At 33.8% G+C, this 27,875-nt stretch overlaps 4 protein-coding genes across 4 annotated transcripts; all 4 read right to left on the bottom strand.

The window, feature by feature from the left end:
• Nucleotides 1-269: 269 nt before the first annotated feature.
• Nucleotides 270-933, bottom strand: LOC121999217 (glucan endo-1,3-beta-D-glucosidase-like). The gene is made up of 3 exons (XM_042553924.1): nt 856-933; nt 403-670; nt 270-295 (listed from the first exon to the last, which is right to left on the bottom strand). Exons 1-3 carry the CDS (start codon nt 931-933, stop codon nt 270-272), a joined length of 372 nt encoding a protein of 123 aa, XP_042409858.1.
• Nucleotides 934-5,921: 4,988 nt separating this feature from the next.
• LOC122000993 (glucan endo-1,3-beta-D-glucosidase-like) lies at nt 5,922-6,825 on the bottom strand. Its single transcript, XM_042555528.1, has 3 exons — nt 6,687-6,825; nt 6,233-6,500; nt 5,922-6,125 (listed from the first exon to the last, which is right to left on the bottom strand). Exons 1-3 carry the CDS (start codon nt 6,762-6,764, stop codon nt 6,100-6,102), a joined length of 372 nt encoding a protein of 123 aa, XP_042411462.1. The 5' UTR covers nt 6,765-6,825; the 3' UTR covers nt 5,922-6,099.
• A 5,029-nt stretch (nt 6,826-11,854) lies between these two features.
• LOC121999216 lies at nt 11,855-16,958 on the bottom strand. Its single transcript, XM_042553923.1, has 4 exons — nt 16,438-16,958; nt 15,830-15,917; nt 12,080-12,347; nt 11,855-11,972 (listed from the first exon to the last, which is right to left on the bottom strand). The coding sequence occupies exons 1-4, from the start codon at nt 16,956-16,958 to the stop codon at nt 11,947-11,949; spliced, it is 903 nt and encodes a 300-aa protein (XP_042409857.1). The 3' UTR covers nt 11,855-11,946.
• A 9,723-nt stretch (nt 16,959-26,681) lies between these two features.
• LOC121999215 (glucan endo-1,3-beta-D-glucosidase-like) lies at nt 26,682-27,345 on the bottom strand. Its single transcript, XM_042553922.1, has 3 exons — nt 27,268-27,345; nt 26,815-27,082; nt 26,682-26,707 (listed from the first exon to the last, which is right to left on the bottom strand). Exons 1-3 carry the CDS (start codon nt 27,343-27,345, stop codon nt 26,682-26,684), a joined length of 372 nt encoding a protein of 123 aa, XP_042409856.1.
• Nucleotides 27,346-27,875: the final 530 nt, after the last annotated feature.

Raw genomic sequence — 27,875 nt, 5'->3', positions numbered from 1 at the left:
TTGTATTTAGAGAAAACATAAGTACACTGGTATTATTTTTTAATATGTTTAACCATATATATACTTATATTTATCCCACTGATGCATGAAAATTCAAAACAAAATGAGATAAACGATTCTTTATTAATGAATTTAATACATGGAAACACGTAAGCAAATTTAAATTTATTTATTTGTTTTATATTTTTTGGTGCGACCAAACTAAACCTCAAACTCCATCATATCCTCAAGCAATCCAGATTGCTTCACGAAGGATCCAGTTTGCTTCATTAAGGATATATGCAGTCATCGTAAGCTGTCACAGTGGTGAATCAAGCATCAGAATCAAGAATAGTGTGGGCGTACAAATTAGTCAAATTAATTAATTAGTAATTTTAATTAAAGAATTGATTATCGACTTACAGGGGTCATGGTGGACTATGAGGGCGCTACCATCGAAGTAGCAGTTGATTTCCCTGTGACCGGCGCCGTAGTAGTAAGCATTCATGGCGTAGCTTGCCATTTTGATTACGTCCGTGGAGTAGCATGGGCCATCTTCCTGTATCGATTTGCAATCTGCTAAGCCGCTCCCGCAAGCATAGTTGATGTTCGCCACGAGTTTCTCCGTTGTCATTCCCGGCTTGGACACGCACCATGATCTTGTGGCTGAGATCGTCGCCGCCAACGCTGTCTGTCACATTCATTAATTTGTTCATCGATTAGATCAATCTTGATAGCATGACATAGAGTTCAAAACATGGAAAAAAATTTCTAAATGGTTTCAAATTTGATCAAATAATCAAAAATGATAATTACTTATCTGACAAAAGATTGAAAAAAATAACATAATTTTGAGTTTATGAGAGAGAATCTCACCTTGCCATTCATTAGGCAAGGGAGGAGGAGCAAAGATAAAAGAAATAAACTTGTGGCCTTCGTCACTGTGCCCGCCATTGTAGATGGATCGAAATTGTTGATGAATTTGAGAGACTCGAAGAAGATTTATATAGTGCTATTGGGAGCGGGAGGAAAATCAAGAAAGGTAAATAATTAAGACAAGAAAGTCTTATTACATTATCGATTTCGAGCCAGAGTAAATGAGAAAGGAAAATTAGAAAAAATGTCATTCAAATTAAAATATTAACCATGTCACATAAAGAGGCAAATAATAATTGTATTAATATAACCCAAAGAGGCAAATAATAATTATATATTAATATTTTCACAAATTCTAGGATCGGCTCGGTCATCCCGATGCTCTATCAAGGTGGATGGTGGAGATAAAGATGCAAATAGTAATTATACATTACTATTTAAATAAATTTTAGATTTAGTCAACCCATAAATGCAATAAGAATATCATATGTTGATGCTGATCAATTTATTATGTATAAAATGCTCACAAGAATTTTCAAATCATGACTTTACTAAATAGTCTAAAGAAACAAATTTACCCAATTTATGATACCTTCCTAATTGAATTAAATATTAATTTGGATCATATAACTATATATAATTTATATAATTAGTTATATATATTACACTTACTATTTTATAAAAAAAAAAGAAAAACTTTAGAATATTACATTTTGAAATTCTCACAATATATAAAATTTATTATAATAATTATTCATGTTTAAAGATTGCATTTTGAATGAAAAACCCTTCAAGGATGTCCATGGTCATTTAGTCCTCTCGTAATGGTTTGATGGTTGAGATATGAGATATTATCACATGGGATTTTAGGGTTGAAATTTAATGTGTTCGAGCAAAATAAAAATATATATTAATAAATTCTATACATCATAAATAAAAAAAATATACTTTTAAAAAAGAAGATTATAATTAATTAAAAATTTAATTTATATCATATGATATAATGATTAATATTTTTTATTTTAATAATAAATAAAAATAATTATAATATCTATTATAAATAGATATGCTTTTATCTATAGATGATGCACTTGTGATGAAACAATGGAGTTAAATTTTCAAAGAAGAAGTTAATCTAGCATTAGATCAAATGAAATAAATAAAATAAAAAATATATTAATAAATTTTATACATGATAAATAAAAAAATGCAATTTTTTAAAAATAAGCTTATAATTAATTAAAAAGATAATTTATATCTTATGACGATTACTATTTTTATTTTAATAATAAATAATTATATTATTTATTATAAATAGTATGTTTTATTGAAAATATTTATTCTTATAGAAGAAGTATATTGTCTTGTATTTTAGGTAGTTTGAAATTAAGGTGGCATTCGGTGTAGGGATTTAAAAATAAAATAATCGATTTATTCTAAACCTTGTGTATGATTGATATAAATGGAATTAAAATTTTGAAATGAAATCCAAAAATTTTGGGTATGGATGAAACCTACATCCTCCTTTAGATTTTGTTAGGCATGAGAATGAGAATTAAGTTTTGGATGAAAATACTCTTAATATATTTATTTAATTTTTCATTCATATCCCTTTCTCTCTCCTTATTCTCTCTCATCATGCTTTCTCTCTCCTCATTTTATCATCACACTTTCTTTCTCCTCAATCTCTTCTATCATACACTCCCCTCATTTTTTTCTCATCGCATTTTATTTTTTCATCATCTCCCATTACATTTTATTTCTCATCACACTTTTTCTCTCGTCATCATTTCTCATCATGCTTTCTCTCCCATCATACTCTCATTTCTTATTTTTTTTCTCATCATGCTATCTTTCTCATCACACTCTCTATTCTCATGTTCTCTCATCAAAATTTCTCTATTTTCATTCTCTCCTATCACTATTTCTCTCTCCTCATACTCTCTCTTCCATCACACTCTCTTTTCTCATTTTTTTCCTCATGTCACTTTATCTCTCATCACACTTTCTCTCTTATCATACTTTTTCTTTCCTCAATCTCTCCCATCACACACACTTTCTCCTCAATTTCTCTCATTACAATTTCTCTCTTTCCACTCTCTCCCATCACACTTTCTCTCTTTATTCTCTCCCATCACACTTTCTCTCTCATCTTATTTTATTTCTCCTCATCCTGTCTGATCATGGTCTCTCACATCACACTCTCTTTCCACTAAAAATTTCTTGATGTTAAAACAACAGGATGACTAAATGTTCAAGAGACCCAACTAGAGTTCCTGCGAGCTAAACTAAACGTCATGAAGGCTGGAGCAGATGTTGCTCAAGCTGAGCTATCCACTTATTAGGCTAGCGAAGAGGAATGCTTCGAGATAGGGAGGAAGTCTTACCTTGGCTCTATTGATTTCAAAAGGAAATTAGTTGTGAGATCTTTTTTGTACACTTAACCACGCAACAGTGGGAGTGATCCAATAACTATAGGAGGGTGGTCATCAATCACCAAAACTTTCTAGACAATCTATAGATCAAAATCAACTCCTTAGAGAGCTCTCGGGGGTCCTATTAAATAAATTGCACTAGGGTTTTTGATGTCATACATCATGTCCTGTAACTATATGTAATTGTTGAACGAGAATGAAATTAAATATTTCTTAACCATCGCTACATATTACCTGCCCCTTTGTAGATCTTCAGAACAACCAATATTTTTGATAAAAATAGATCTGGCAAGTTCTCTTCAGACAATATATATCAGTTCAAACAACATCCTTAGTAGAAGAACCAAGCCCATCTTTCACTCTTATGTGCGATTGTTGATCCTACTGGGTTTGGCAGTGGTAACATACCTCCAATAGCCGCTTTCCTCTGTTGTAATGCTTTCTGCACTCAGGTTTCTACAATCATCTCGAACTCTTTTGGCGATAAAGTGATTGTGGTGAGTTTTCCAGCCTCCTCCATCTCGAAGCTTCAGATCATATGAAGATTTCCACAAACGATGCCAAATTTGATCATGTTTGAAGGCTAGGGATATGGCACACTGACTTTAGTGGATGATTTGTTGGTCAGTGGATGACTTCTTCAATAGAGAACTAGGGTTTCTTCTGATCCTACACACAATTCAACAATCCAACGGATGTTAGAGATCAAAAACAAGGGAAGTGGTCCATGGCAAGGCCCTCCTACGCTCAAGTTAGTATGGTCTCGGATAGCGGAATGAAGAATAGTAGAGAAAGTTCTCGCGCGAGAGAAAAACTCAAATGATGCTAATTGCGTACCTTACCAATGGAGAGGACACCACCTTTATATACCACCTCTTGCAATCTTCGTCATCATGAGGTGGCTCAGTTTATTAGAGTTTGTTAGGTGATAAGAAATATACAACCTGGAGCATGTGAAATGATTATCCAAGGGATTATTTTTCTTTCCCATTGATATACTGCTTTTGTTGCCTATACTCCACGCCATTACTGAAGTGGTTAGAGGAATATGATGTCATGCTTAGTTGGCTAATGAGAAACACAATAACCTTTGAAAGGGGTTTTCAAGGAGCTTTGATAATCTATAATAATATTGTAAGAAGTTGTCTGTTGAGCACATCTCGGCCAATCTCTCAGGCCAAAAGTATTTATGCCTGCCATGGTATTAATCTGCTTGGTTGTACATTTAAATACTATGGAAATCTATTTGGAGACTAACATGGTATCCCCAACATGTTAATGAACTATCTGAGAAGTTATATGATTAATTGTATATGGAAATCGCATTAAAGAGAGAATGTGATATCAAGTAACTTTAGACTTGACCAACCTTTGCTTGATCTAACGTATATGTAGAGTTTCCTAAGTATAAGTTTCTTTAAGCTTTCTCAATCAAGCATACACAAGGAGCCTTATGTTTGACTAGCCTCTATCCGGTCGTTCATGTTTTAAAGTTTATAATGAGACTACGTGTGGCTAACTCGCCCGGTCCTAGACTAGCCGAGCGTACACAAAGAGTCTTATGTTCGACCGACATCTATCCGACCATTCGTATATTAAGGTTATTAATGAGGCAAAGTGTTTCTAATCCCACTTAGTCCTTGCACGACCAGGCATACAGTGAGAGTCTAATGTTCGACCGACATCTATCCGGTCATTCGTATATTATGGTTGTTAATGAGGCTAAGCGATTCTAAGTCTGCTCGGTCTTTACCTGGCTGGGCGTACACAAAGTCTTATGCTCGACTGGTCTCTATCTGTCCATTCAAATATTAAGGTTATTTAATGAGGCTAATTGTTGTTAAGCCCACCCGGTCCTTGCCTGGTCGGGTATACATAGAGAGTCTTATGTTCGACCAACCTCTATCTGGCCATTTGAATATTGAGGTTTTTAATGAGGCTAAGTGTTGCTAAGCCTGCTCTGTTTTTGCCCAACAAGCCTTTATCTGTCAGTTTTTGTGTTGATACCTTTGAGAGGCTAAGGGTGCCAAATTTGGCTGGCCTTTGCTCATCGGGCGAACCCATAGAACCTTAAGTACCCTGAGCCCCGTTAGTCCGTCACTCCGTTATACAGATGTAAAGAGTTTTTGGAAGGCCTAGAGCATTACTATTCTTTTATCTAGCCAGACTCCTTTGAACTCAACATGCCCTTAACTGATTGAGTGCGTCCTCCCTAGAGTGAAACCCTAGAGTCGTTATATCTAATCGGGTTTGTATATAGTCGTCTTTACATGGGTATCTTGCTATAGAGTCACCCGAATAGGATCCAAAAACTTACAGGTCGAGCGATCAACAAAACTAAGAGCTGGATGCCCTTTTATCCCTACTTTGATCGCCACATCACCTTAACTTTGACTAATACATCATTCTCTTTAGAAGCTCGTTATAACCCGTAGAAGTAATCGTAAAAAGTTTTATTCCTTTTCAAAATTTCTACAATTGTCGGGTACAATAAAAATCGTTTATAGGAGATGTGTGAGGAGTTTTTAGATTTGATTTTTGTATTTAGAGAAAAAAATATGTACACTGGTATTATTTTTTAATATGTCTAACCTTATATATACTTATATTTATCCCACTTATGCATGAAAATTAAAAACAAAAAGAGATAAACGATTGCTTTATTAATGAATTTAATTCATGGAAACACGTAAGCAAATTTAAATTTATTTCTTTGTTTTATATTTTTTGGTGCGACCAAACTAAACCTCAAACTCCATCATATCCTCAAGCAATCCAGATTGCTTCACGAAGGATCCAGTATGCTTCATTAAGGATATATGCAGTCATCGTAAGCTGCCACAATGGTGAATCAAGCATCAGAATCAAGAATAGTGCGGCCGTACAAATTAGTCAAATTAATTAATTAGTAATTTTAATTAAAGAATTGATTATCGACTTACAGGGGTCATGGTGGACTATGAGGGCGCTACCATCGAAGTAGCAGTTGATTTCCCTGTGGCCGGCGCCGTAGTAGTAGGCATTCATGGCGTAGCTTGCCATTTTGATTACGTCCGTGGAGTAGCATGGGCCGTCTTCCTGTATCGCTTTGCAATCTGCTAAGCCGCTCCCGCAAGCATAGTTGATGTTCTCCACGAGTTTCTCCGTTGTCATTCCCGGCTTGGACACGCACCACGATCTTGTGGCTGAGATCATCGCCGCCAACGCTGTCTGTCACATTTATTAATTTGTTCATCGATTAGATCAATCTTGATAGCATGACATAGAGTTCAAAACATGGGAAAAAAATTTCTAAATGGTTTCAAATTTGATCAAATAATCAAAAATGATAATTATTTATCTGACAGAAGATTGAAAAAAATGACATATGTTTGAGTTTATGAGAGAGAATCTCACCTTGCCATTCAATAGGTATGGGAGGAGGAACAAAGATAAAAGAAGTAAACTTGCGTCCGTCCTCACTGTGCCCGCCATTGTAGATGGATCGAAATTATTGATGGATTTGAAAGACTCGAAGAAGATTTATATAGTGCTACTGGGAGCGGGAGGAAAATCAAGAAAGGTAAATTATTAAGAAAAGAATGTCCTATTAAATGAGAAAGGAAAATTAGAAAAAATGTCATTCAAATAAAAATATTAGCCGTGTCAAATAAAAATACAAATAATAATTATTTTAATATAACCAAAAGAGGCAAAAAATAATTATATATTAATATTTACACAAATTCTAGGATCGGCTCGGTCATCCCGATGCTCTATCAAGGTGGAAGGTGGAGATGAAGATGCAAATAGTAATTATACATTACTATTTAAATAAATTTTAGATTTAGTCAACCCATAAATGCTATAAAAATATCATATGTTGATGCTGATCAATTTATTATGTATAAAATGCTCACAAGAAATTGTCAAATCATGACTTTACTAAATAGTCTAAGGAAACAAATTTACCCAATTTATGATACATTCCTAATTGAATTAAATATTAATTTGGATCATATAACTATATAGAATTTATATAATTAGTTATATATATTACACTTACTTTTTTTTATAAAAAAAAAAAGAAAAACTTTAGAATATTACATTTTGAAATTCTCACAATATATAAAAATTATTATAATAATTATTCATGTTTAAAGATTGCATTTTGAATGAAAAACTTTTCTAGAATGTCCATGATCATTTAGTCCTCTCGTAATAGTGTGATGGTTGAGATATGAGATATTATCACATGTGATCTTAGGGTTGAAATTTAATGTGTCCGAGCAAAATAAAAATATATATTAAAAAATTCTATACATCATAAATAAAAAAATATACTTTTAAAAAATTAGATTATAATTAATTAAAAAATTAATTTATATCATATGATATAATGATTAATATTTTTTATTTTAATAATAAAAAAATAATTATAATATCTATTATAAATAGATATGCTTTTATTTATAGATGATGCACTTGTGATGCAACAATGGATTTAAATTTTCAAAACAGAAGTTAATCTAGCAGTAGATCAAGGGAAATAAATAAAATAAAATATATATTAATAAATTTTATACAGGATAAATAAAAAATGCAATTTTTTAAAAATAAGCTTATAATTAATTAAAAAGATAATTTATATCTTATGACGATTAATATTTTTATTTTAATAATAAATAATTATATTATTTATTAAAAATAGTATGTTTTATTGAAAATATTTATTCTTATAGAAGAAGTATATTGTCTTGTATTTTAGGTAGTTTGAAATTAAGTTGGCATTCGGTGTAGGGATTTGAAAATAAAATAATTGATTTATTCTAAACCTTGTGTATGATTGTTAGAAAAGGAATTAAAATTTTGAAATGAAATCCAAAAATTTGGGTATGGATGAAACCAACATTCTCCTTTAGATTTTGATAGATATGAGAATGAGAATTAAGTTTTGGATGAAAATACTCTTAATATATTTATTTAATTTTTCATTCATATCCCTTTCTCTCTCCTTTTTCTCTCTCATCATGCTTTCTCTCTCCTCATTTTATCATCACACATTCTTTCTCCTCAATCTCTTCCATCATACACTCTCCTCATTTTTTTCTCATCGCACTTTCTTTTTTCATTCTCTCCCATTACATTTTATATCTCATCACACTTTTTCTCTCGTCATCATTTCTCATCATGCTTTCTCTCCCATCATACACTCATTTCTTATTTTTTTCTCATCATGCTATCTTTCTCATCACACCCTCTATTCTCATGTTCTTTCTTCACAATTTCTCTATTTTCATTCTCTCCTATCACTATTTCTCTCTCCTCATACTCTCTCATCATGCATTCTCTCCCATCACACTCTCTTTTCTCATTTTTTTCCTCATGTCACTTTATCTCTCATCACAATTTCTCTCTTATCATACTTTTCCTTTCCTCAATCTCTCCCATCACACACACTTTCTCCTCATTTTCTCTCATTGTAATTTCTCTCTCTTCATTCTCTCCCATCACAATTTCTCTCTTTATTCTCTCCCATCACACTTTCTCTCTCATCTTATTTTCTTTCTCCTCATCCTGTCTGATCATGGTCTCTCCCATCACTCTCTCTTTCCACTAAAAATTTCTTGATGTTAAAACAACAAGATAACTAAATGTTCAAGAGACCCAACTAGAGTTCCTGCGGGCTAAACTAAACGTCATGAAGGCCGGAGCAGATGTTGCTCAAGCTGAGCTATACACTTATTTGGCTAGTGAAGAGGAATGCTTCGAGATAGGGAGGAAGTCTTACCTTGGCTCTATTCAATTCAAAAGGAAATTAGTAGTGAGATTTTTTTTGTACACTTAACCACGCAGCAGTGGGAGTGATCCAATAACTATAGGAGGGTGGTCATCAATCACCAAAACTTTCTAGACAATCTATAGATCAAAATCAACTCCTTAGAGAGCTCTCGGGGGTCCTATTAAATAAATTGCACTAGAGTTTTTGATGCCATACATCATGTCCTATAAGTATATGTAATTGTTGAACGAGAATGAAATTAAATATTTCTTAACCGTCGCTACATATTACCTGCCCCTTTGTAGATCTTCAGAACAACCAATATTTTTGATAAAAATAGATCTTGCAAGTTCTCTTCATACAATATATATCAGTTCAAGCAACATCCTTAGTAGAAGAACCAAGCCCATCTTTCACTCTGATGTGCGATTGTTGATCCTACCGGGTTTGGCAGTGGTAACGTACCTCCAATAGCCGCTTTCCTCTGTTGTAATGCTTTCTGCACTCAGGTTTCTACAATCATCTCGAAATCTTTTGGCGATAAAGCGATTGTGGTGAGTTTTCCAGCCTCCTCCATCTCGAAGCTTCAGATTTATGTAAAGATTCCCACAAACGATGCCAAATTTGATTATGTTTGAAGACTAGGGAGATGGCGCACTGACTCTAGTGGATGATTTGTTGGTCGGTGGATGACTTCTTCAATAGAGAACTAGGGTTTCTTCTGATCGTACACACAATTCAACAATCCAACGGATGTTAATGACCAAAAACAAGGGAAGGGGTCCATGGCAAGGCCCTCCGACGCTCAAGTTAGTATGGTCTCGGATAGAGGAATGAAGAATAGTAGAGAAAGTTCTCGTGCGAGAGAAAAACTCAAATGATGCTAATTGCGTACCTTACCAATGGAGAGGACCACCCCCCCCCTTTACATACCACCTCTTGCAATCTTCGTCATCCTGAAGTGGCTCAGTTTATTAGAGTTTGTTAGGTGATAAGAAGTATACAACCTGTAGCATTTGAAATGATTATCCAAGGAATTATTTTTCTTACCCATTGATATACCTCTTTTGTTGCCTATACTGCGTGCCATTACTGGAGCGGTTAGAGGAATATGATGTCATGCTTAGTTGGCTTATGAGAAACACAATAACCTTTGAAAGGGATTTTCAAGGAATATTCCCCGACAAGCTTTGATAATCTATCATAATATTGTTTGAAGTTGTCTGTTGAGCACATCTCGGCCAATCTCTCAGGCCGAAAGTATTTATGCCTGCCATGGTATTAATCTGCTTGGTTGTGCATTTAAATACTATGGAAATCTATTTGGAGACTAACATGGTATCCCCAGCATGTTATTGAATTATCTGAGAAGTTATATGATTAATGGTATATGGAAATAGCATTTAAGAGAGAATGTGATACCAAGTAACTTTAGACTCGACCAACCTTTGCTTGATCTAACGTATATGTAGAGTTTCCTAAGGATAAGTTTCTTTAATCTTTCTCAAACAAGCATACACAAGGAGCCTTATGTTTGACTGGCCTCTATCCGGTCGTTCGTGTGTTAAAGTTTTTAATGAGACAAAGTGTGGCTAACCCGCCTGGTCCTAGACCAACCAAGAGTACACAAAGAGTATTATGTTCGACCGACATCTATCCGGCCATTCGTATATTAAGGTTATTAATGAGGCAAAGTGTTTCTAATCCCACTTAGTCCTTACCCGGCCAGGCATACAGTGAGAGACTAATGTTCGACCGACATCTATCTGGTCGTTCGTATATTAAGGTTGTTAATGAGGCTAAGTGTTTCTAAGTTTCCTCGGTCTTTACCCGGCCGGGCGTACACAAAGTCTTATGCTCGACTAGTCTCTATCCGTCCATTCATATATTAAGGTTATTTAATATGGCTAATTGTTGTTAAGCCCACCCGGTCCTTGCCTGGTCGAGTATACAAAGAGAGTCTTATGTTCGACCGACCTCTATCCGACCGTTTGAATATTGCGGTTTTTAATGAGGCTAAGTGTTTCTAAGAATGCTCGATTTTTGCCCAACCGGGCTTTATCTGCCTGTTTTTGTGTTGAAACCTTTGCGAGGCTAAGGGTGCCAAATTTGGCTGGCCTTTGCTCGTCGGGAGAACCCATAGAACCTTAAGTACCCTGAGCCCCGTTAGTCCGTCACTCAGTTATACAAATGTAAAGAGTTTTTGGAAGGCCTAGAGCATTACTATTCTTTTATCCAGCCAGACTCCTTTGAACTCAACATGCCCTTAACTGATCGAGTGCGTCCTCCCTAGAGTGAAACCCTAGAGTCGTTATATCTAATTGGGTTTGTATATAGTCGTCTTTACTTGGGTGTCTTGCTATAGAGTCACCCGAATAGGATCCAAAAACATAGAGGTCGAGCGATCAACAGAACTAAGAGCGGGATGTCGGTTTATCCCTACTTTGATCACCACATCACCTTAACTTTGACTAATACATCATTTTCTTTACTAGCTCGTTATAACACGTACAAGTAATCGTAAAAAGTTTTATTCCTTTTCAAAATTTCTATAATTGTCGGGTACAATAACAATGGTTTCAAAATTCTTAGGAGACGTGTGTGGAGATTTTAGATTTGATTTTTGTATTTAGAGGAAAAAAATATGTACACTGATATTATTTTCTAATATGTTTACCCTTATATATACTTATATTTATCCCACTGATGCATGAAAATTAAAAACAAAATGAAATAAACGATCGCTTTATTAATGAATTTAATACATGGAAACACGTAAGCAAATTTAAATTTCTTAATTTGTTTTATATTTTTTGGTGCGACCAAACTAAACCTCAAACTCCATCATATCCTCAAGCAATCCAGATTGCTTCACGAAGGATCCAGTTTGCTTCATTAAGGATATATGCAGTCATCGTAAGCTGCCACAGTGGTGAATCAAGAATCAGAAACAAGAATAGTGCGGGCGTACAAATTAGTCAAATTAATTAATTAGTAATTTTAATTAAAGAATTGATTATCGACTTACAGGGGTCACGCTGGACAATGAGGGCGCTACCATCGAAGTAGCAGTTGATTTCCCTGTGGCCGGCGCCGTAGTAGTAGGCATTCATGGCGTAGCTTGCTATTTTGATTACGTCCGTGGAGTAGCATGGGCCGTCTTCCTGTATCGCTTTGCAATCTGCTAAGCCGCTACCGCAAGCATAGTTGATGTTCGCCACGAGTTTCTCCGTTGTCATTCCCGGCTTGGACACACACCACGATCTTGTGGCTGAGATCGTTGCCGCCAACGCTGTCTGTCACATTCATTAATTTGTTCATCGATTAGATCAATCTTGATAGCATGACATAGAGTTCAAAACATGGAAAAAATTTCTAAATGGTTTCAAATTTGATCAAATAATCAAAAATGATAATTATTTATCCAACAAAAGATTGAAAAAAATGACATAAGTTTGAGTTTATGAGAGAGAATCTCACCTTGCCATTCATTAGGCAAGGGAGGAGGAACAAAGATAAAAGAAGTAAACTTGTGTCCTTCCTCACTGTGCCTGTCATTGTAGATGGATCGAAATTGTTGATGGATTTGAGAGACTCGAAGAAGATTTATATAGTGCAACTAGGAGCGGGAGGAAAATCAAGAAAGGTAAATAATTAAGAAAAGAAAGTCTTATTACATTATCGATTTCGAGCCAGAGTAAATGAGAAAGGAAAATTAGAAAAAATGACATTCAAATAAAAATATTAACCATGTCAAATAAAAATACAAATATTAATTATATTAATATATCCCAAAGAGGCAAATAATAATTATATATTAATATTTACACAAATTCTAGGATCGGCTCGGTCATCCCGATGGTCTATCAAGGTGGAAGGTGGAGATAAAGATGCAAATAGTAATTATACATTACTATTTAAATAAATTTTAGATTTAGTCAACCTATAAATGCTATAAGAATATCATATGTTGATACTGATCAATGTATTATGTATAAAATGCTCACAAGAAATTGTCAAATCATGACTTTACTAAATTGTCTAAGGAAACAAATTTACCCAATTTATGATACCTTCCTAATTGAATTAAATATTAGTAGGAATCATATAACTATATAGCATTTATATAATTAGTTATATATATTACACTTACTTTTTTTATAAAAGAAAAAGAAAAACTTTTGAATATTACATTTTGAAATTCTCACAATATATAAAATTTATTATAATAATTATTCATGTTTAAAGATTGCATTTTGAATGAAAAACTCTTCAAGGATGTCCATGGTCATTTAGTCCTCTCGTAATGATGTGATGGTTGAGAAATGAGATATTATCACATGAAATCTTAGGGTTGGAATTTAATGTGTCCGAACAAAATAAAAATATATATTAATAAATTCTATACATGATAAATAAAAAAATATACTTTTAAAAAATTATATTATAATTAATTAAAAAATTAATTTATATCATATGATATAATGATTAATATTTTTTTTAATAATAAATAAAAATAAATATAATATCTATTATAAATAGATATGCTTTTATTTATAGATGATGCACTTGTGATGAAACAATGGAGTTAAATTTTCAAAGCAGAAGTTAATCTAGCATTAGATCAAATGAAATAAATAAAATAAAAAATATATTAATAAAATTTATACATGATAAATAAAAAAATGCAATTTTTTAAAAATAAGCATATAATTAATTAAAAAGGTAATTTATATCTTATGACTATTACTATTTTTTTAATAATAAATAATTATATTATTTATTATAAATAGTATGTTTTATTGAAAATATTTATTCTTATAGAAGAAGTATATTGTCTTGTATTTTAGGTAGTTTGAAATTAAGGTGGCATTCGGTGTAGGGATTTGAAAATAAAATAATCGATTTATTCTAAACCTTGTGTATGATTGATAGAAATGGAATTAAAATTTTGAAATGAAATCCAAAAATTTGGGTATGGATGAAACCTACATCCTCCTTTAGATTTTGATAGGCATGAGAATGAGAATTAAGTTTTGGATAAAAATACTCTTAATATATTTATTTAATTTTTCATCCATATCCCTTTCTCTCTCCTTATTCTCTCTCATCATGATTTCTCTCTCCTCATTTTATCATCACACATTCTTTCTCCTCAATCTCTTCCATCATACACTCTCCTCATTTTTTTCTCATCGCACTTTCTTTTTTCATTCTCTCCCATTACATTTTATCTCTCATTACACTTTTTCTCTCGTCATCATTTCTCATCATGCTTTCTCTCCTATCATACTCTCATTTCTTATTTTTTTTCTCATCATGCTATCTTTCTCATCACACTCTCTATTCTCATGTTCTCTCATCACAATTTCTCTATTTTCATTCTCTCCTATCACTATTTCTCTCTCCTCATACTCTCTCATCATGCATTCTCTCCCATCACAATTTCTCTCATCACAATTTCTCTCTTATCTTACTTTTCCTTTCCTCAATCTCTCCCATCACACACACTTTCTCCTCATTTTCTCTCATTGTAATTTCTCTCTCTTCATTCTCTCCCATCACACTTTCTCTCTTTATTCTCTCCCATCACACTTTCTCTCTTATCTTATTTTCTTTCTCCTCATCCTGTCTGATCATGGTCTCTCCCATCACTCACAACAAGAAAACGGGGCTTTAGAGACGAAAAAATCTGTCTCTGAAAGTCCTTTTTCCGTCTCTAAAGAAAATTTGAGACGAAATTTTTCGTCTCAAAAATCTGTTAGTGAAAGCCCCGTAGCTAATTTTGAGACGGAAATATTCCGTCTCTAATTTTAGAAACGGATAAAAAAAATTGTTTATAAATCTGTTTTTAAGTTAACAAAATAAAATTGATTTTAAATGTAAATTCTGTCTCTAATTTTGTTTTAAATTTGTTAGTAATCTTGTTTATAAATCTATTTACAATTCCATTTATAAATCCGTATATAATTTTATTTTTAAATTTATCACTAAATATTATTATATTTCTCATCAATATATTAAAACAAATTTTCATTTCAAATAAATTAAAATTATTAAAAAGAAATGATTTCTAATTCCAAATGTATGATACAATTAACATTAAAATAAATAAATATTTACATTATCCAAATAAATTTGACCAATAATCAAACTATAAACAACTATACAAATTTTTAAATCTTACCATAAGTAATCTAATTTTTATATTACATTGTCTATCACGACCCTCCATGTCTTCGAACTCCATGAGAGAAATTGCTTCTCTTGTACAAATTAACGAACCAACCAATTTTGTTGAGACAATCGAACAAATCAAAACATGAAACGAGTAAGTCTTTCAATATCAGAATTTTTAATACAAATAAATTGAAATGGTACAAAAGTCATAGTCAATCTCAATGTCCATTCACTAATTAGTCCATAGTTAGTTGGCAATGCTAAAGAATCAACAAGTCATGAAGACTCTTTTGGCTCTGAAACAATAGGCATAACAAAACCATAAAAATTAGGTCAATGTGAACAAATACTTAAGTAGGATTTTCTTCGAATTTGAATCTTAAACTTAGAATCTCTAAGTACATATAACAAAATCAAATACAAGACAATAGAAAAGATTCGTTGGTCTTCTTATTGCACATTAATTAATTTAAATCATAAACTAAAAAATCTTAATATCCACAAACACAATACCACACAAACTATAAATATTGCTAAGAAATAATCTTGTAATATTAATAAACAAGACTATAGCAGATAGTAAGTAAATATTACCTACCAAAAGATTAAAAGATGGTTTTGAATGCAACATTTGCTCTTGGTTGTTGTGGCTAATGCAACATTTTCTCTTGGTATCCTGCATGATACTAACGAGTGAAACATAAGTCACAATAGAATATGGAAAAGTAGAATGACCTCATTAAATAATTATGGATCATTCTTGGATAATTTGATTGCCTCCAGATAACCTCATTCTCATCTACAAATTAGTTACAATATTATGGCTATAAGGAAACAATATGTAACAACTTAAAATACAATACACACTAAACATAGAAATAAAGACATAAAACTAACTGCATTTAAATGAAGACACTAACTTAACCTAATTGCATTTAAATGAAGACATAAAACTTAGCAATTGAAAGATCAATACAAAGCAAGAGTTAAGCAAACTAAGATGCGTCAAATTGAACCAAACTATTGAAAGAGACATTTTACCGAACACGTTACATGCAGGAATTAGAAGATTAGAACATTTAATCAAACAAGTTGTGTGCATGAAACAATTAAAATCAAGTGCGTTCAATCTAATTAAAGAAGATCAAGTTTGATACAAGCATTCAATAAAAAATATCAACACAGATCCGTGATAAAAGAAACAACCCAATTTCTGTGAAGTGCATATGAAGCTGTCTGGTGGTGAAGGGAATTGCTGCGAACTTGGCGAAGAAGAGAAGGCTGCTGGATCGAAGATGGATGAAGAAGATAGCTGTCCAGATCGAATACGAAGCTGGGAAAGCCCAAGAACTCATAGATCGAAGAGCGGATATGGAAGAGATGTGGTGGAGCTGCTGTTGGAAGCTTGAAGGCTTATCGTGGAAAGAAGATGAGAAGAGGAAGGAGATGCGTGATGGGCGATGACTAGAGGGAGAAAACCCCTTTCCTTGGTGTTCCGGTGGTGGTGGAGTTAGCATTGGGCAGCGTTCGCGTCGGTAAGAAGATGAGGCCGGGATGGAGGAGGGTGACGGGATGCAGATGGGCGAGATGGAGAGGATCGATCGACCGGAGGTGGAGTGGTAGATGAATTCGCCGGTTGATTGAAGGTGTAGTTCGATGAGAAGGGGCGGCGTCCCGGCAACGATCGTGTGAGGAAGCAGAGAATAGGTGAACAAACTGTGCTTCATCCACTCTTATTTTCCTAGATCTGATCGGACGGTCAGGATTGGCCCAGATCTAGGTGAATGGATGAGATCAAATCTGATTGAACGGGCAGGATCGGCTAGAACTAGTTGAATGATCAAGATGGCTAGATCATAGTGAGCGGCTCTGAAAATCCCAGATCTACACAGATCGACCAAAATCAATCAGATCTCGATGAACGACTAAAATTAATTAGATCGGAGTCCTTTGATTACTTTGCTTCATATTTGATCCAATGGCTCATATTTCTCCATATTAGACTTCTCCTTGACTCAAGTCTTTAAGTTTAATTTGGTCCAACTTGAGTTCAATCCCTAAAAAAAAAATGTACAATTATAAGTAGAAATCCATAAAAATAACAAGAATTATAACAAAACTCATAATATGCATCAAACTTAATAAACATGATAAGAATCAATAATTAACCATATGAGTGGATTAAAACATTAAAATATAGGGGAAAATAATGCATCAAAATGTTAATTATCACATATTAGTAGTAGGTGACATCCAGGGGCCGTAGGGTGCACAACCTCTCGGTTGCATGAGGGGGTCGATTGAAGCGGTCGCGAACCTTGTGGCCATGAGAAGCGACAACAGTCAACCTCTAGTAGCCGCGACTGACCTCACAGTCGCTGCTGGCCTTGCAGCTACGACCAACCTTGCAGCCACATGAGATGGCCCCAACAAGAACGAGAAAAAAAAATCAGAGGCGGGGGAAGAAGAATGCGTACCTATTCTACTAAAACCAAAGACAAATTAAGGCAAGGAGGAAGGGTTAGAAAACATAATTCATAGTTATTTTTGTTTATAAAAAGTTATATGTAATTTCATATTAAATTTTGTTTAAATTATGTTTAAAGTTTTTTCATATATTATATTTTATCAAAGTGAACATATTTACAATTTTGTATCAAATCTGTCTCTGATTTATATAAATCTAAAACTGATTTTATTTCTGTTTTAATTTTCATTAAATATTTAAACAAAATTTGTAACAGAGATTTTGCGGTCTCAAATTCTGTTTATAATCCATATTTATTTTTTTTTATAAAATTTATATGTAATTTCGTATCAAAATTTATTTTAATTTTTTTTCAAATATTATATTTTATTAAAGTTAAATAAATTAATGATTTTGTAGAGAATCTGTCTATCTGATTTATATAAATTTGAAACAGATTTTATTTCTGTTTTAAATTTTAATTAATTTATAAACAAAATTTGTCACAGAAATTATACCGTCTCAAATTCTGTTTATAATTAAAATTTATTTTTGTTTATAAAAATTTATATGTAATTTTGATTCAAATTTGTTTTAAATTCTGTCTTATTTTTTTTAAAAAAAATTATAATTTACTAAATTGGAACAGATTAATAATTCCGTATCAAATCTGTCTCTGATTTATAAAAATCTGAAACAGATTTTATTTTCGTTTTCCTCATGTCACTTTATCTCTCATCACAATTTCTCTCTTATCATACTTTTCCTTTCCTCAATCTCTCCCATCACACACACTTTCTCCTCATTTTCTCTCATTGTAATTTCTCTCTCTTCATTCTCTCCCATCACACTTTCTCTCTTTATTCTCTCCCATCACACTTTCTCTCTTATCTTATTTTCTTTCTCCTCATCCTGTCTGATGTCTCTCCCATCACTCTCTCTTTCCACTAAAAATTTCTTAATGTTAAAACAATAGGATGACTAAATGTTCAAGAGACCCAACTAGAGTTCCTGTGGACTAAACTAAACGTCATGAAGGACGGAGCAGATGTTGCGCAAGCTGAGCTATCCACTTATTAGGCTAGTGAAGAGGAATGCTTCGAGATAGGGAGGAAGTCTTACCTTGGCTCTATTCAATTCAAAAGGAAATTAGCAGTGAGATTTTTTTGTAGACTTAACCACGCAGCAGTGAGAGGACCCCCCCCCCCCCCCTTTACATACCACTCTTGCAATCTTTGTCATCCTGAGGTGGCTCAGTTTATTAGAGTTTGTTAGGTGATAAGAAGTATACAACCTGTAGCATTTGAAATGATTATCCAAGGAATTATTTTTCTTACCCATTGATATACCTCTTTTGTTGCCTATACTGCGCGCCATTATTGAAGCGGTTAGAGGAATATGATGTCATGCTTAGTTGGCTTATGAGAGACACAATAACCTTTGAAAGGGGTTTTCAAGGAATATTCCCCGACAAGCTTTGATAATCTATCATAATATTGTTAGAAGTTGTCTGTTGAGCACATCTTGGCCAATCTCTAAGGACGAAAGTAGTTATGCCTGCCATGGTATTAATCTGCTTGGTTGTGCATTTAAATACTATGGAAATCTATTTGGAGACTAACATGGTACCCCCAGCATGTTATTGAACTATCTGAGAAGTTATATGATTAATGGAATATGGAAATATCATTTAAGTGAGAATGTGATATCAAGTAACTTTAGACTCGACCAACCTTTGCTTGATCTAACGTATATGTAGAGTTTCCTAAGGATAAGTTTCTTTAAGCTTTCTCAATCGAGCATACACAAGGAGCATTATGTTTGACTGACCTCTATCTGGCCGTTCGTGTGTTAAATTTTTATTGAGACTACGTGTGGTTAACCCGCCCGATCCTAGACTAGCCGAGCGTACACAAAGAGTCTTATGTTAGATTGACATCTATCCGACCATTCGTATATTAAGGTTATTAATGAGGCAAAGTGTTTCTAATCCCACTTAGTCCTTGCCCGGCCAAGCTTACAGTGAGAGTTTTATGTTCGACCGGCATCTATCCGGTCGTTCGTATATTAAGGTTGTTAATGAGGCTAAGTGTGTCTAAGTCTGCTCGGTCTTTGCCCGGTCGAGCATACACAAAGTCTTATGCACGATTGGTCTCTATCCGTCCATTCATATATTAAGGTTATTTAATGAGGCTAATTGTTGTTAAGCTCACCCGGTCCTAGCCTGGTCGGGTATACATAGAGAGTCTTATGTTCGACCGGCCTCTATCCGACCGTTTGAATATTGTGGTTTTTAATGAGGCTAAGTGTTGCTATGCCAGCTCGGTTTTTGCCCAACCGGGCTTTATCTGCCTGTTTTTGTATTGAAACCTTTGCGAGGCTAAGGGTGCTAAATTTGGCTGGCCTTTGTTTGTCGGGCGAACCCATAGAAACTTAAGTACCCTGAGCCCCGTTAGTCCGTCACTCAGTTATACAGATGTAAAGAGTTTTTGGAAGGCCTAGAGCATTCCTATTCTTTTATCCAACCAGACTCCTTTGAACTCAACATGCCCTTAACTGATCGAGTGCGTCCTCCCTAGAGTGAAACCCTAGAGTTGTTATGTCTAATCGGGTTTGTATATAGTCGTCTTTACTTGGGTGTCTTGCTATAGAGTCACCCGAATAGGATCCAAAAACATAGTGGTCGAGCGATCAACAGAACTAAGAGCGGGATGTCCGTTTATCCCTACTTTGATCGCCACATCACCTTAACTTTGACTAATATATCATTTTCTTTACTAGCTCGTTATAACCCGTACAAGTAATCGTAAAAAGTTTTATTCCTTTTCAAAATTTCTATAATTGTCGGGTACAATAACAATGGTTTCAAAATTCTTAGGAGACGTGTGTGGAGATTTTAGATTTGATTTTTGTATTTAGAGGAAAAAAATATGTACACTGATATTATTTTCTAATATGTTTACCCTTATATATACTTATATTTATCCCACTGATGCATGAAAATTAAAAACAAAATGAAATAAACGATCGCTTTATTAATGAATTTAATACATGGAAACACGTAAGCAAATTTAAATTTATTTATTTGTTTTATATTTTTTGGTGCGACCAAACTAAATCTCAAACTCCATCATATCCTCAAGCAATCCAGATTGCTTCACGAAGGATCCAGTTTGCTTCATTAAGGATATATGCAGTCATCGTAAGCTGCCACAGTGGTGAATCAAGAATCAGAAACAAGAATAGTGCGGACGTACAAATTAGTCAAATTAATTAATTAGTAATTTTAATTAAAGAATTGATTATCGACTTACAAGGGTCACGCTGGACTATGAGGGCGCTACCATCGAAGTAGCAGTTGATTTCCCTGTGGCCGGCGCCGTAGTAATAGGCATTCATGGCGTAGCTTGCCATTTTGATTACGTCCGTGGAGTAGCATGGGCCGTCTTCCTGTATCGCTTTGCAATCTGCTAAGCCGCTACCGCAAGCATAGTTGATGTTCGCCACGAGTTTCTCCGTTGTCATTCCCGGCTTGGACACACACCACGATCTTGTGGCTGAGATCGTCGCCGCCAACGCTGTCTGTCACATTCATTAATTTGTTCATCGATTAGATTAATCTTGATAGCATGACATAGAGTTCAAAACATGGGAAAAAATTTCTAAATGGTTTCAAATTTGATCAAATAATCAAAAATGATAATTATTTATCCGACAAAAGATTGAAAAAAATGACATAAATTTGAGTTTATGAGAGAGAATCTCACCTTGCCATTCATTAGGCAAGGGAGGAGGAACAAAGATAAAAGAAGTAAACTTGTGTCCTTCCTCACTGTGCCTGTCATTGTAGATGGACCGAAATTGTTGATGGATTTGAAAGACTCGAAGAAGATTTATATAGTGCTACTGGGAGCGGGAGGAAAATCAAGAAAGGTAAATAATTAAGAAAAGAAAGTCTTATTACATTATCGATTTCTAGCCAGAGTAAATGAGAAAGGAAAATTAAAAAAAATGTCATTCAAATAAAATTATTAGCCGTGTCAAATAAAAATGCAAATAATAATTATATTAATATAACCCAAAGAGGCAAATAATAATTATATATTAATATTTACACAAATTCTAGGATCGGCTCGGTCATCCCGATGCTCTATCAAGGTGGAAGGTGGAGATAAAGATGTAAATAGTAATTATACATAACTATTTAAATAAATTTTAGATTTAGTCAACCTATAAATGCTATAAGAATATCATATGTTGATACTGATCAATTTATTATGTATAAAATGCTCACAAGAAATTGTCAAATCATGACTTTACTAAATTGTCTAAGGAAACAAATTTACCCAATTTATGATACCTTCCTAATTGAATTAAATATTAATAGGAATCATATAACTATATAGCATTTATATAATTAGTTATATATATTACACTTACTTTTTATATAAAAGAAAAAGAAAAACTTTAGAATATTACATTTTAAAATTCTCACAATATATAAAATTTATTATAATAATTATTCATGTTTAAAGATTGCATTTTGAATGAAAAACTCTTCAAGGTGTCCGTGGTCATTTAGTCCTCTCGTAATGGTGTGATGGTTGAGATATGAGATATTATCACATGAGATCTTAGGGTTAGAATTTAATGTGTCCGAGAAAAATAAAAATATATATTAATAAATTCTATACATGATAAATAAAAAAATATACTTTTAAAAAATTAGATTATAATTAATTAAAAAATTAATTTATATCATATGATATAATGATTAATATTTTTATTTTAATAATAAATAAAAATAATTATAATATCTATTATAAATAGATATGCTTTTATTTATAGATGATGCACTTGTGATGAAACAATGGAGTTAAATTTTCAAAGCAGAAGTTAATCTAGCAGTAGATCAAAGGAAATAAATAAAATAAAACTTATTTTAATAAGTTTTATTCATGATAAATAAAAAAAATGTAATTTTTTAAAAATAAGCTTATAATTAATTAAAAAGATAATTTATATCTTATGACGATTAATATTTTTATTTTAATAATAAATAATTATATTATTTATTATAAATAGTATGTTTTATTGAAAATATTTATTCTTATAGAAGAAGTATATTGTCTTGTATTTTAGGTAGTTTGAAATTAAGGTGGCATTCGGTGTAGGGATTTGAAAATAAAATAATCGATTTATTCTAAACCTTGTGTATGATTGATAGAAATGGAATTAAAATTTTGAAATGAAATCCAAAAATTTGGGTATGGATGAAACCTACATCCTCCTTTAGATTTTGATAGGCATGAGAATGAGAATTAAGTTTTGGATGAAAATACTCTTAATATATTTATTTAATTTTTCATTCATATCCCTTTCTCTCTCCTTATTCTCTCTCATCATGCTTTCTCTCTCCTCATTTTATCATCACACATTCTTTCTCCTCAAAATCTTCCACCATACACTCTCCTCATTTTTTTCTCATCGCACTTTCTTTTTTTATTCTCTCCCATTACATTTTATCTCTCATCACACTTTTTCTCTCGTCATCATTTCTCATCATGCTTTCTCTCCCATCATACTCTCATTTCTTATTTTTTTCTCATCATGCTATCTTTCTCATCACACTCTCTATTCTCATGTTCTCTCATCACAATTTCTCTATTTTCATTCTCTCCTATCACTATTTCTCTCTCCTCATACTCTCTCATCATGCATTCTTTCACATCACACTCTCTTTTCTCATTTTTTCCTCATGTCACTTTATCTCTCATCACAATTTCTCTCTTATCATACTTTTCCTTTCCTCAATCTCTCCCATCACTCACACTTTCTCCTCATTTTCTCTCATTGTCATTTCTTTCTTTATTATATTCCATCACACTTTCTCTCTCATCTTATTTTCTTTCTCCTCATCCTGTATGATCACTCTCTCTTTCCACTAAAAATTTCTTGATGTTAAAACAATAGGATGACTAAATGTTCAAGAGACCCAACTAGAGTTTCTGTGGGCTAAACTAAACGTCATGAAGGCTGGAGCAGATGTTGCTCAAGCTGAGCTATCCACTTATTTGGCTAGTGAAGTGGAATGCTTCGAGATAGGGAGGAAGTCTTACCTTGGCTCTATTCAATTCAAAAGGAAATTAGCAGTGAGTTTTTTTTTGTACACTTAACCACGCAGCAGTGGGAGTGATCCAATAACTATAGGAGGGTGGTCATCTATCACCAAAACTTTCTAGACAATCTATAGATCAAAATCAACTCCTTAGAGAGCTCTCGGGGGTCTTATTAAATAAATTGCACTAGGGTTTTTGATGTCATACATCATGTCCTGTAACTATATGTAATTGTTGAACGAGAATAAAATTAAATATTTCTTAACCGTCGCTACATATTACCTGCCCCTTTGTAGATCTTCAGAACAACCAATATTTTTGATAAAAATAGATCTGGCAAGTTCTCTTCATACAATATATATCAGTTCAAGCAACATCCTTAGTAGAAGAACTAAGCCCATCTTTCACTCTAATGTGCGATTGTTGATCCTATCGGGTTTGGCAGTGGTAACGTACCTCCACTTTCTGCACTCAAGTTTCTACAATCATCTCGAACTCTTTTGGCGATAAAGCGATTGTGGTGAGTTTTCCAGCCTCCTCCATCTCGAAGCTTCAGATTCATGTGAAGATTACCACAAACAATGCCAAATTTGATCATGTCTGAAGGCTAAGGAGATGGCGCACTGACTCTAGTGGATGATTTGTTGGTCGGTGGATGACTTCTTCAATAGAGAACAAGGGTTTCTTCTTATCCTACACACAATTCAACAATCCAACGGATGTTAGTGACCAAAAACAAGGGAAGGGGTCCATGGCAAGACCCTCCAATGCTCAAGTTAGTATGGTCTCGGATAGAGGAATGAAGAATAGTAGAGAAAGTTCTCGCGCGAGAGAAAAACTCAAATGATGTTGATTGCGTACCTTACCAATGGAGAGGACCCCCCCCCCCCCCCCTTTATATACCACCGCTTGCAATCTTCGTCATCATGAGGTGGCTCAGTTTATTAGAGTTTGTTAGGTGATAAGAAGTGTACAACCTGGAGCATGTGAAATGATTATCCAAGGAATTATTTTTCTTACCCATTGATATACCTCTTTTGTTGCCTATACTGCGCGCCATTACAGAAGCGGTTAGAGGAATATGATGTCATGCTTAGTTGGCTTATGAGAAACACAATAACCTTTGAAAGGGATTTTCAAGGAATATTCCCCGACAAGCTTTGATAATCTATCATAATATTGTTAGAAGTTGTCTATTGAGCACATCTCGTCTAATCTCTTAGGCCAAAAGTATTTATGCCTGCCATGGTATTAATTTGCTTGGTTGTGTATTTAAATACTATGGAAATCTATTTGGAGACTAACATGGTATCCCCAGTATGTTAATGAACTATCTGAGAAGTTATATGATTAATTGTATATTGAAATAGCATTTAAGAGAGAATGTAATATCAAGTAACTTTAGACTCGACCAACCTTTGCGTGATCTAACGTATATGTAGAGTTTCCTAAGGATAAGTTTCTTTAAGCTTTCTCAATCGAGCATACACAAGGAGCATTACGTTTGACTGACCTCTATCTGGCCGTTCGTGTGTTAAAGTTTTAACGAGACTACGTGTGGTTAACCCGCCCGATCCTAGACTAGCCGAGCGTACACAAAGAGTCTTATGTTAGATTGACATCTATCCGACCATTCGTATATTAAGGTTATTAATGAGGCAAAGTGTTTCTAATCCCACTTAGTCCTTGCCCGACCAGGCTTACAGTGAGAGTTTTATGTTCGACCGGCATCTATCCGGTCGTTCATATATTAAGGTTGTTAATGAGGCTAAGTGTTTCTAAGTTTGCTCGGTCTTTGCCCGGCCGAGCATACACAAAGTCTTTTGCTCGACTGGTCACTATCCGTCCATTCATTTATTAAGGTTATTTAATGAGGTTAATTGTTGTTAAGCTCACCCGGTCCTTGCCTGGTCGGGTATACATAGAGAGTCTTATGTTCGACCGACCTCTATCCGACCGTTTGAATATTGAGGTTTTTAATGAGGCTAAGTGTTGCTATGCCTGCTCTGTTTTTGCCCAACCGGGCTTTATCTGCCTGTTTTTGTATTGAAACCTTTGCGAGGCTAAGGGTGCTAAATTTGGCTGGCCTTTGTTCGTCGGGCGAACCCATAGAACCTTAAGTACCCTGAGCTCCGTTAGTCCGTCACTCGGTTATACAGATGTAAAGAGTTTTGGGAAGGCCTAGAGCCTTACTATTCTTTTATCCAGCCAGACTCCTATGAACTCAACATGCCCTTAACTGATCGAGTGCGCCCTCCCTAGAGTGAAACCCTAGAGTCATTATATCTAATCGGGTTTGTATATAGTCGTCTTTACTTGGGTGTCTTTCTATAGAGTCACCTGAATAGGATCCAAAAACATAGAGGTCGAGCGATCAACAGAACTAAGAGCGGGATGTCCTTTTATCCCTACTTTGATCGCCACATCACCTTAACTTTGACTAATACATCATTTTCTTTACTAGCTCGTTATAACCCGTACAAGTAATCTTAAAAAGTTTTATTCCTTTTCAAAATTTCTATAATTGTCGGGTACAATAACAATGGTTTCAAAATTCTTAGGAGACGTGTGTGGATATTTTAGATTTGATTTTTGTATTTAGAGGAAAAAAATATGTACACTGATATTATTTTCTAATATGTTTACCCTTATATATACTTATATTTATCCCACTGATGCATGAAAATTAAAAACAAAATGAAATAAACGATCGCTTTATTAATGAATTTAATACATGGAAACACGTAAGCAAATTTAAATTTATTTATTTGTTTTATATTTTTTGGTGCGACCAAACTAAACCTCAAACTCCATCATATCCTCAAGCAATCGAGATTGCTTCACGAAGGATCCAGTTTGCTTCATTAAGGATATATGCAGTCATCGTAAGCTGCCACAGTGGTGAATCAAGAATCAGAAACAAGAATAGTGCGGGCGTACAAATTAGTCAAATTAATTAATTAGTAATTTTAATTAAAGAATTGATTATCGACTTACAGGGGTCACGCTGGACTATGAGGGCGCTACCATCGAAGTAGCAGTTGATTTCCCTGTGGCCGGCGCCGTAGTAGTAGGCATTCATGGCGTAGCTTGCCATTTTGATTACGTCCGTGGAGTAGCATGGGCCGTCTTCCTGTATCGCTTTGCAATCTGCTAAGCCGCTCCCGCAAGCATAGTTGATGTTCGCCACGAGTTTCTCCGTTGTCATTCCCGGCTTGGACACGCACCACGATCTTGTGGCTGAGATCGTCGCCACCAACGATGTCTGTCACATTCATTAATTTGTTCATCGATTAGATCAATCTTGATAGCATGACATAGAGTTCAAAACATGGAAAAAAATTTCTAAATGGTTTCAAATTTGATCAAATAATCAAAAATGATAATTATTTATCTGACAAAAGATTGAAAAAAATGACATAAATTTGAGTTTATGAGAGATAATCTCACCTTGCCATTCATTAGGCAAGGGAGGAGGAACAAAGATAAAAGAAGTAAACTTGTGGCCTTCCTCACTGTGCCCGCCATTGTAGATGGATTTGAGAGACTCGAAGAAGATTTATATAGTGCTACTGGGAGCGGGAGGAAAATCAAGAAAGATAAATAATTAAGAAAAGAAAGTCTTATTACATTATCGATTTCGAGCCAGAGTAAATGAGAAAGAAAAATTAGAAAAATGTCATTCAAATAAAAATATTAGCCATGTCAAATAAAAATGCAAATAATAATTATATTAATATAACCCAAAGAGGCAAATAGTAATTATATATTAATATTTACACAAATTTTAGGATTGGCTCGGTCATCCCGATGCTCTATCAAGGTGAAAGGTGGAGATAAAGATGCAAATACTAATTATACATTACTATTTAAATAAATTTTAGATTTAGTCAACCCATAAATGCTATATGAATATCATATGTTGATGCTGATCAATTTATTATGTATAAAATGCTAACAATAAATTGTGAGATCATGACTTTACTAAATAGTCTAAGGAAACAAATTTACCCAATTTATGATACTTCTTAATTGAATTAAATTTTAATATAGATCAT

The sequence above is a fragment of the Zingiber officinale genome, chromosome 7A, assembly GCF_018446385.1.
Source record: "Zingiber officinale cultivar Zhangliang chromosome 7A, Zo_v1.1, whole genome shotgun sequence".
Classification (NCBI taxonomy): Eukaryota; Viridiplantae; Streptophyta; class Magnoliopsida; order Zingiberales; family Zingiberaceae; genus Zingiber; species Zingiber officinale.
This window is presented reverse-complemented; position numbering and strand designations above follow the sequence as displayed.

What these genes read in the sequence shown, in the direction of transcription:
- LOC121999215 (XM_042553922.1), bottom strand. Translation starts at nt 27,345, where the DNA reads ATGGCGGGCACAGTGAGGAAGGCCACAAGTTTACTTCTTTTATCTTTG. An exon ending in CTTGCCTAATGAATGGCAAG is followed by an intron (nt 27,083 to 27,267) that starts GTGAGATTATCT and finishes TGAATGTGACAG; the next exon opens with ACATCGTTGGTGGCGACGAT. An exon ending in CATAGTCCAGCGTGACCCCT is followed by an intron (nt 26,708 to 26,814) that starts GTAAGTCGATAA and finishes CCACTGTGGCAG; the next exon opens with CTTACGATGACTGCATATAT.
- LOC121999216 (XM_042553923.1), bottom strand. Translation starts at nt 16,958, where the DNA reads ATGAAGCACAGTTTGTTCACCTATTCTCTGCTTCCTCACACGATCGTT. An exon ending in ATGCACTTCACAGAAATTGG is followed by an intron (nt 15,918 to 16,437) that starts GTTGTTTCTTTT and finishes TTCACTCGTTAG; the next exon opens with TATCATGCAGGATACCAAGA. An exon ending in AACCATCTTTTAATCTTTTG is followed by an intron (nt 12,348 to 15,829) that starts GTAGGTAATATT and finishes TGAATGTGACAG; the next exon opens with ACAGCGTTGGCGGCAACGAT.
- LOC122000993 (XM_042555528.1), bottom strand. Translation starts at nt 6,764, where the DNA reads ATGGCGGGCACAGTGAGGACGGACGCAAGTTTACTTCTTTTATCTTTG. An exon ending in CATACCTATTGAATGGCAAG is followed by an intron (nt 6,501 to 6,686) that starts GTGAGATTCTCT and finishes TAAATGTGACAG; the next exon opens with ACAGCGTTGGCGGCGATGAT. An exon ending in CATAGTCCACCATGACCCCT is followed by an intron (nt 6,126 to 6,232) that starts GTAAGTCGATAA and finishes CCATTGTGGCAG; the next exon opens with CTTACGATGACTGCATATAT.
- LOC121999217 (XM_042553924.1), bottom strand. Translation starts at nt 933, where the DNA reads ATGGCGGGCACAGTGACGAAGGCCACAAGTTTATTTCTTTTATCTTTG. An exon ending in CTTGCCTAATGAATGGCAAG is followed by an intron (nt 671 to 855) that starts GTGAGATTCTCT and finishes TGAATGTGACAG; the next exon opens with ACAGCGTTGGCGGCGACGAT. An exon ending in CATAGTCCACCATGACCCCT is followed by an intron (nt 296 to 402) that starts GTAAGTCGATAA and finishes CCACTGTGACAG; the next exon opens with CTTACGATGACTGCATATAT.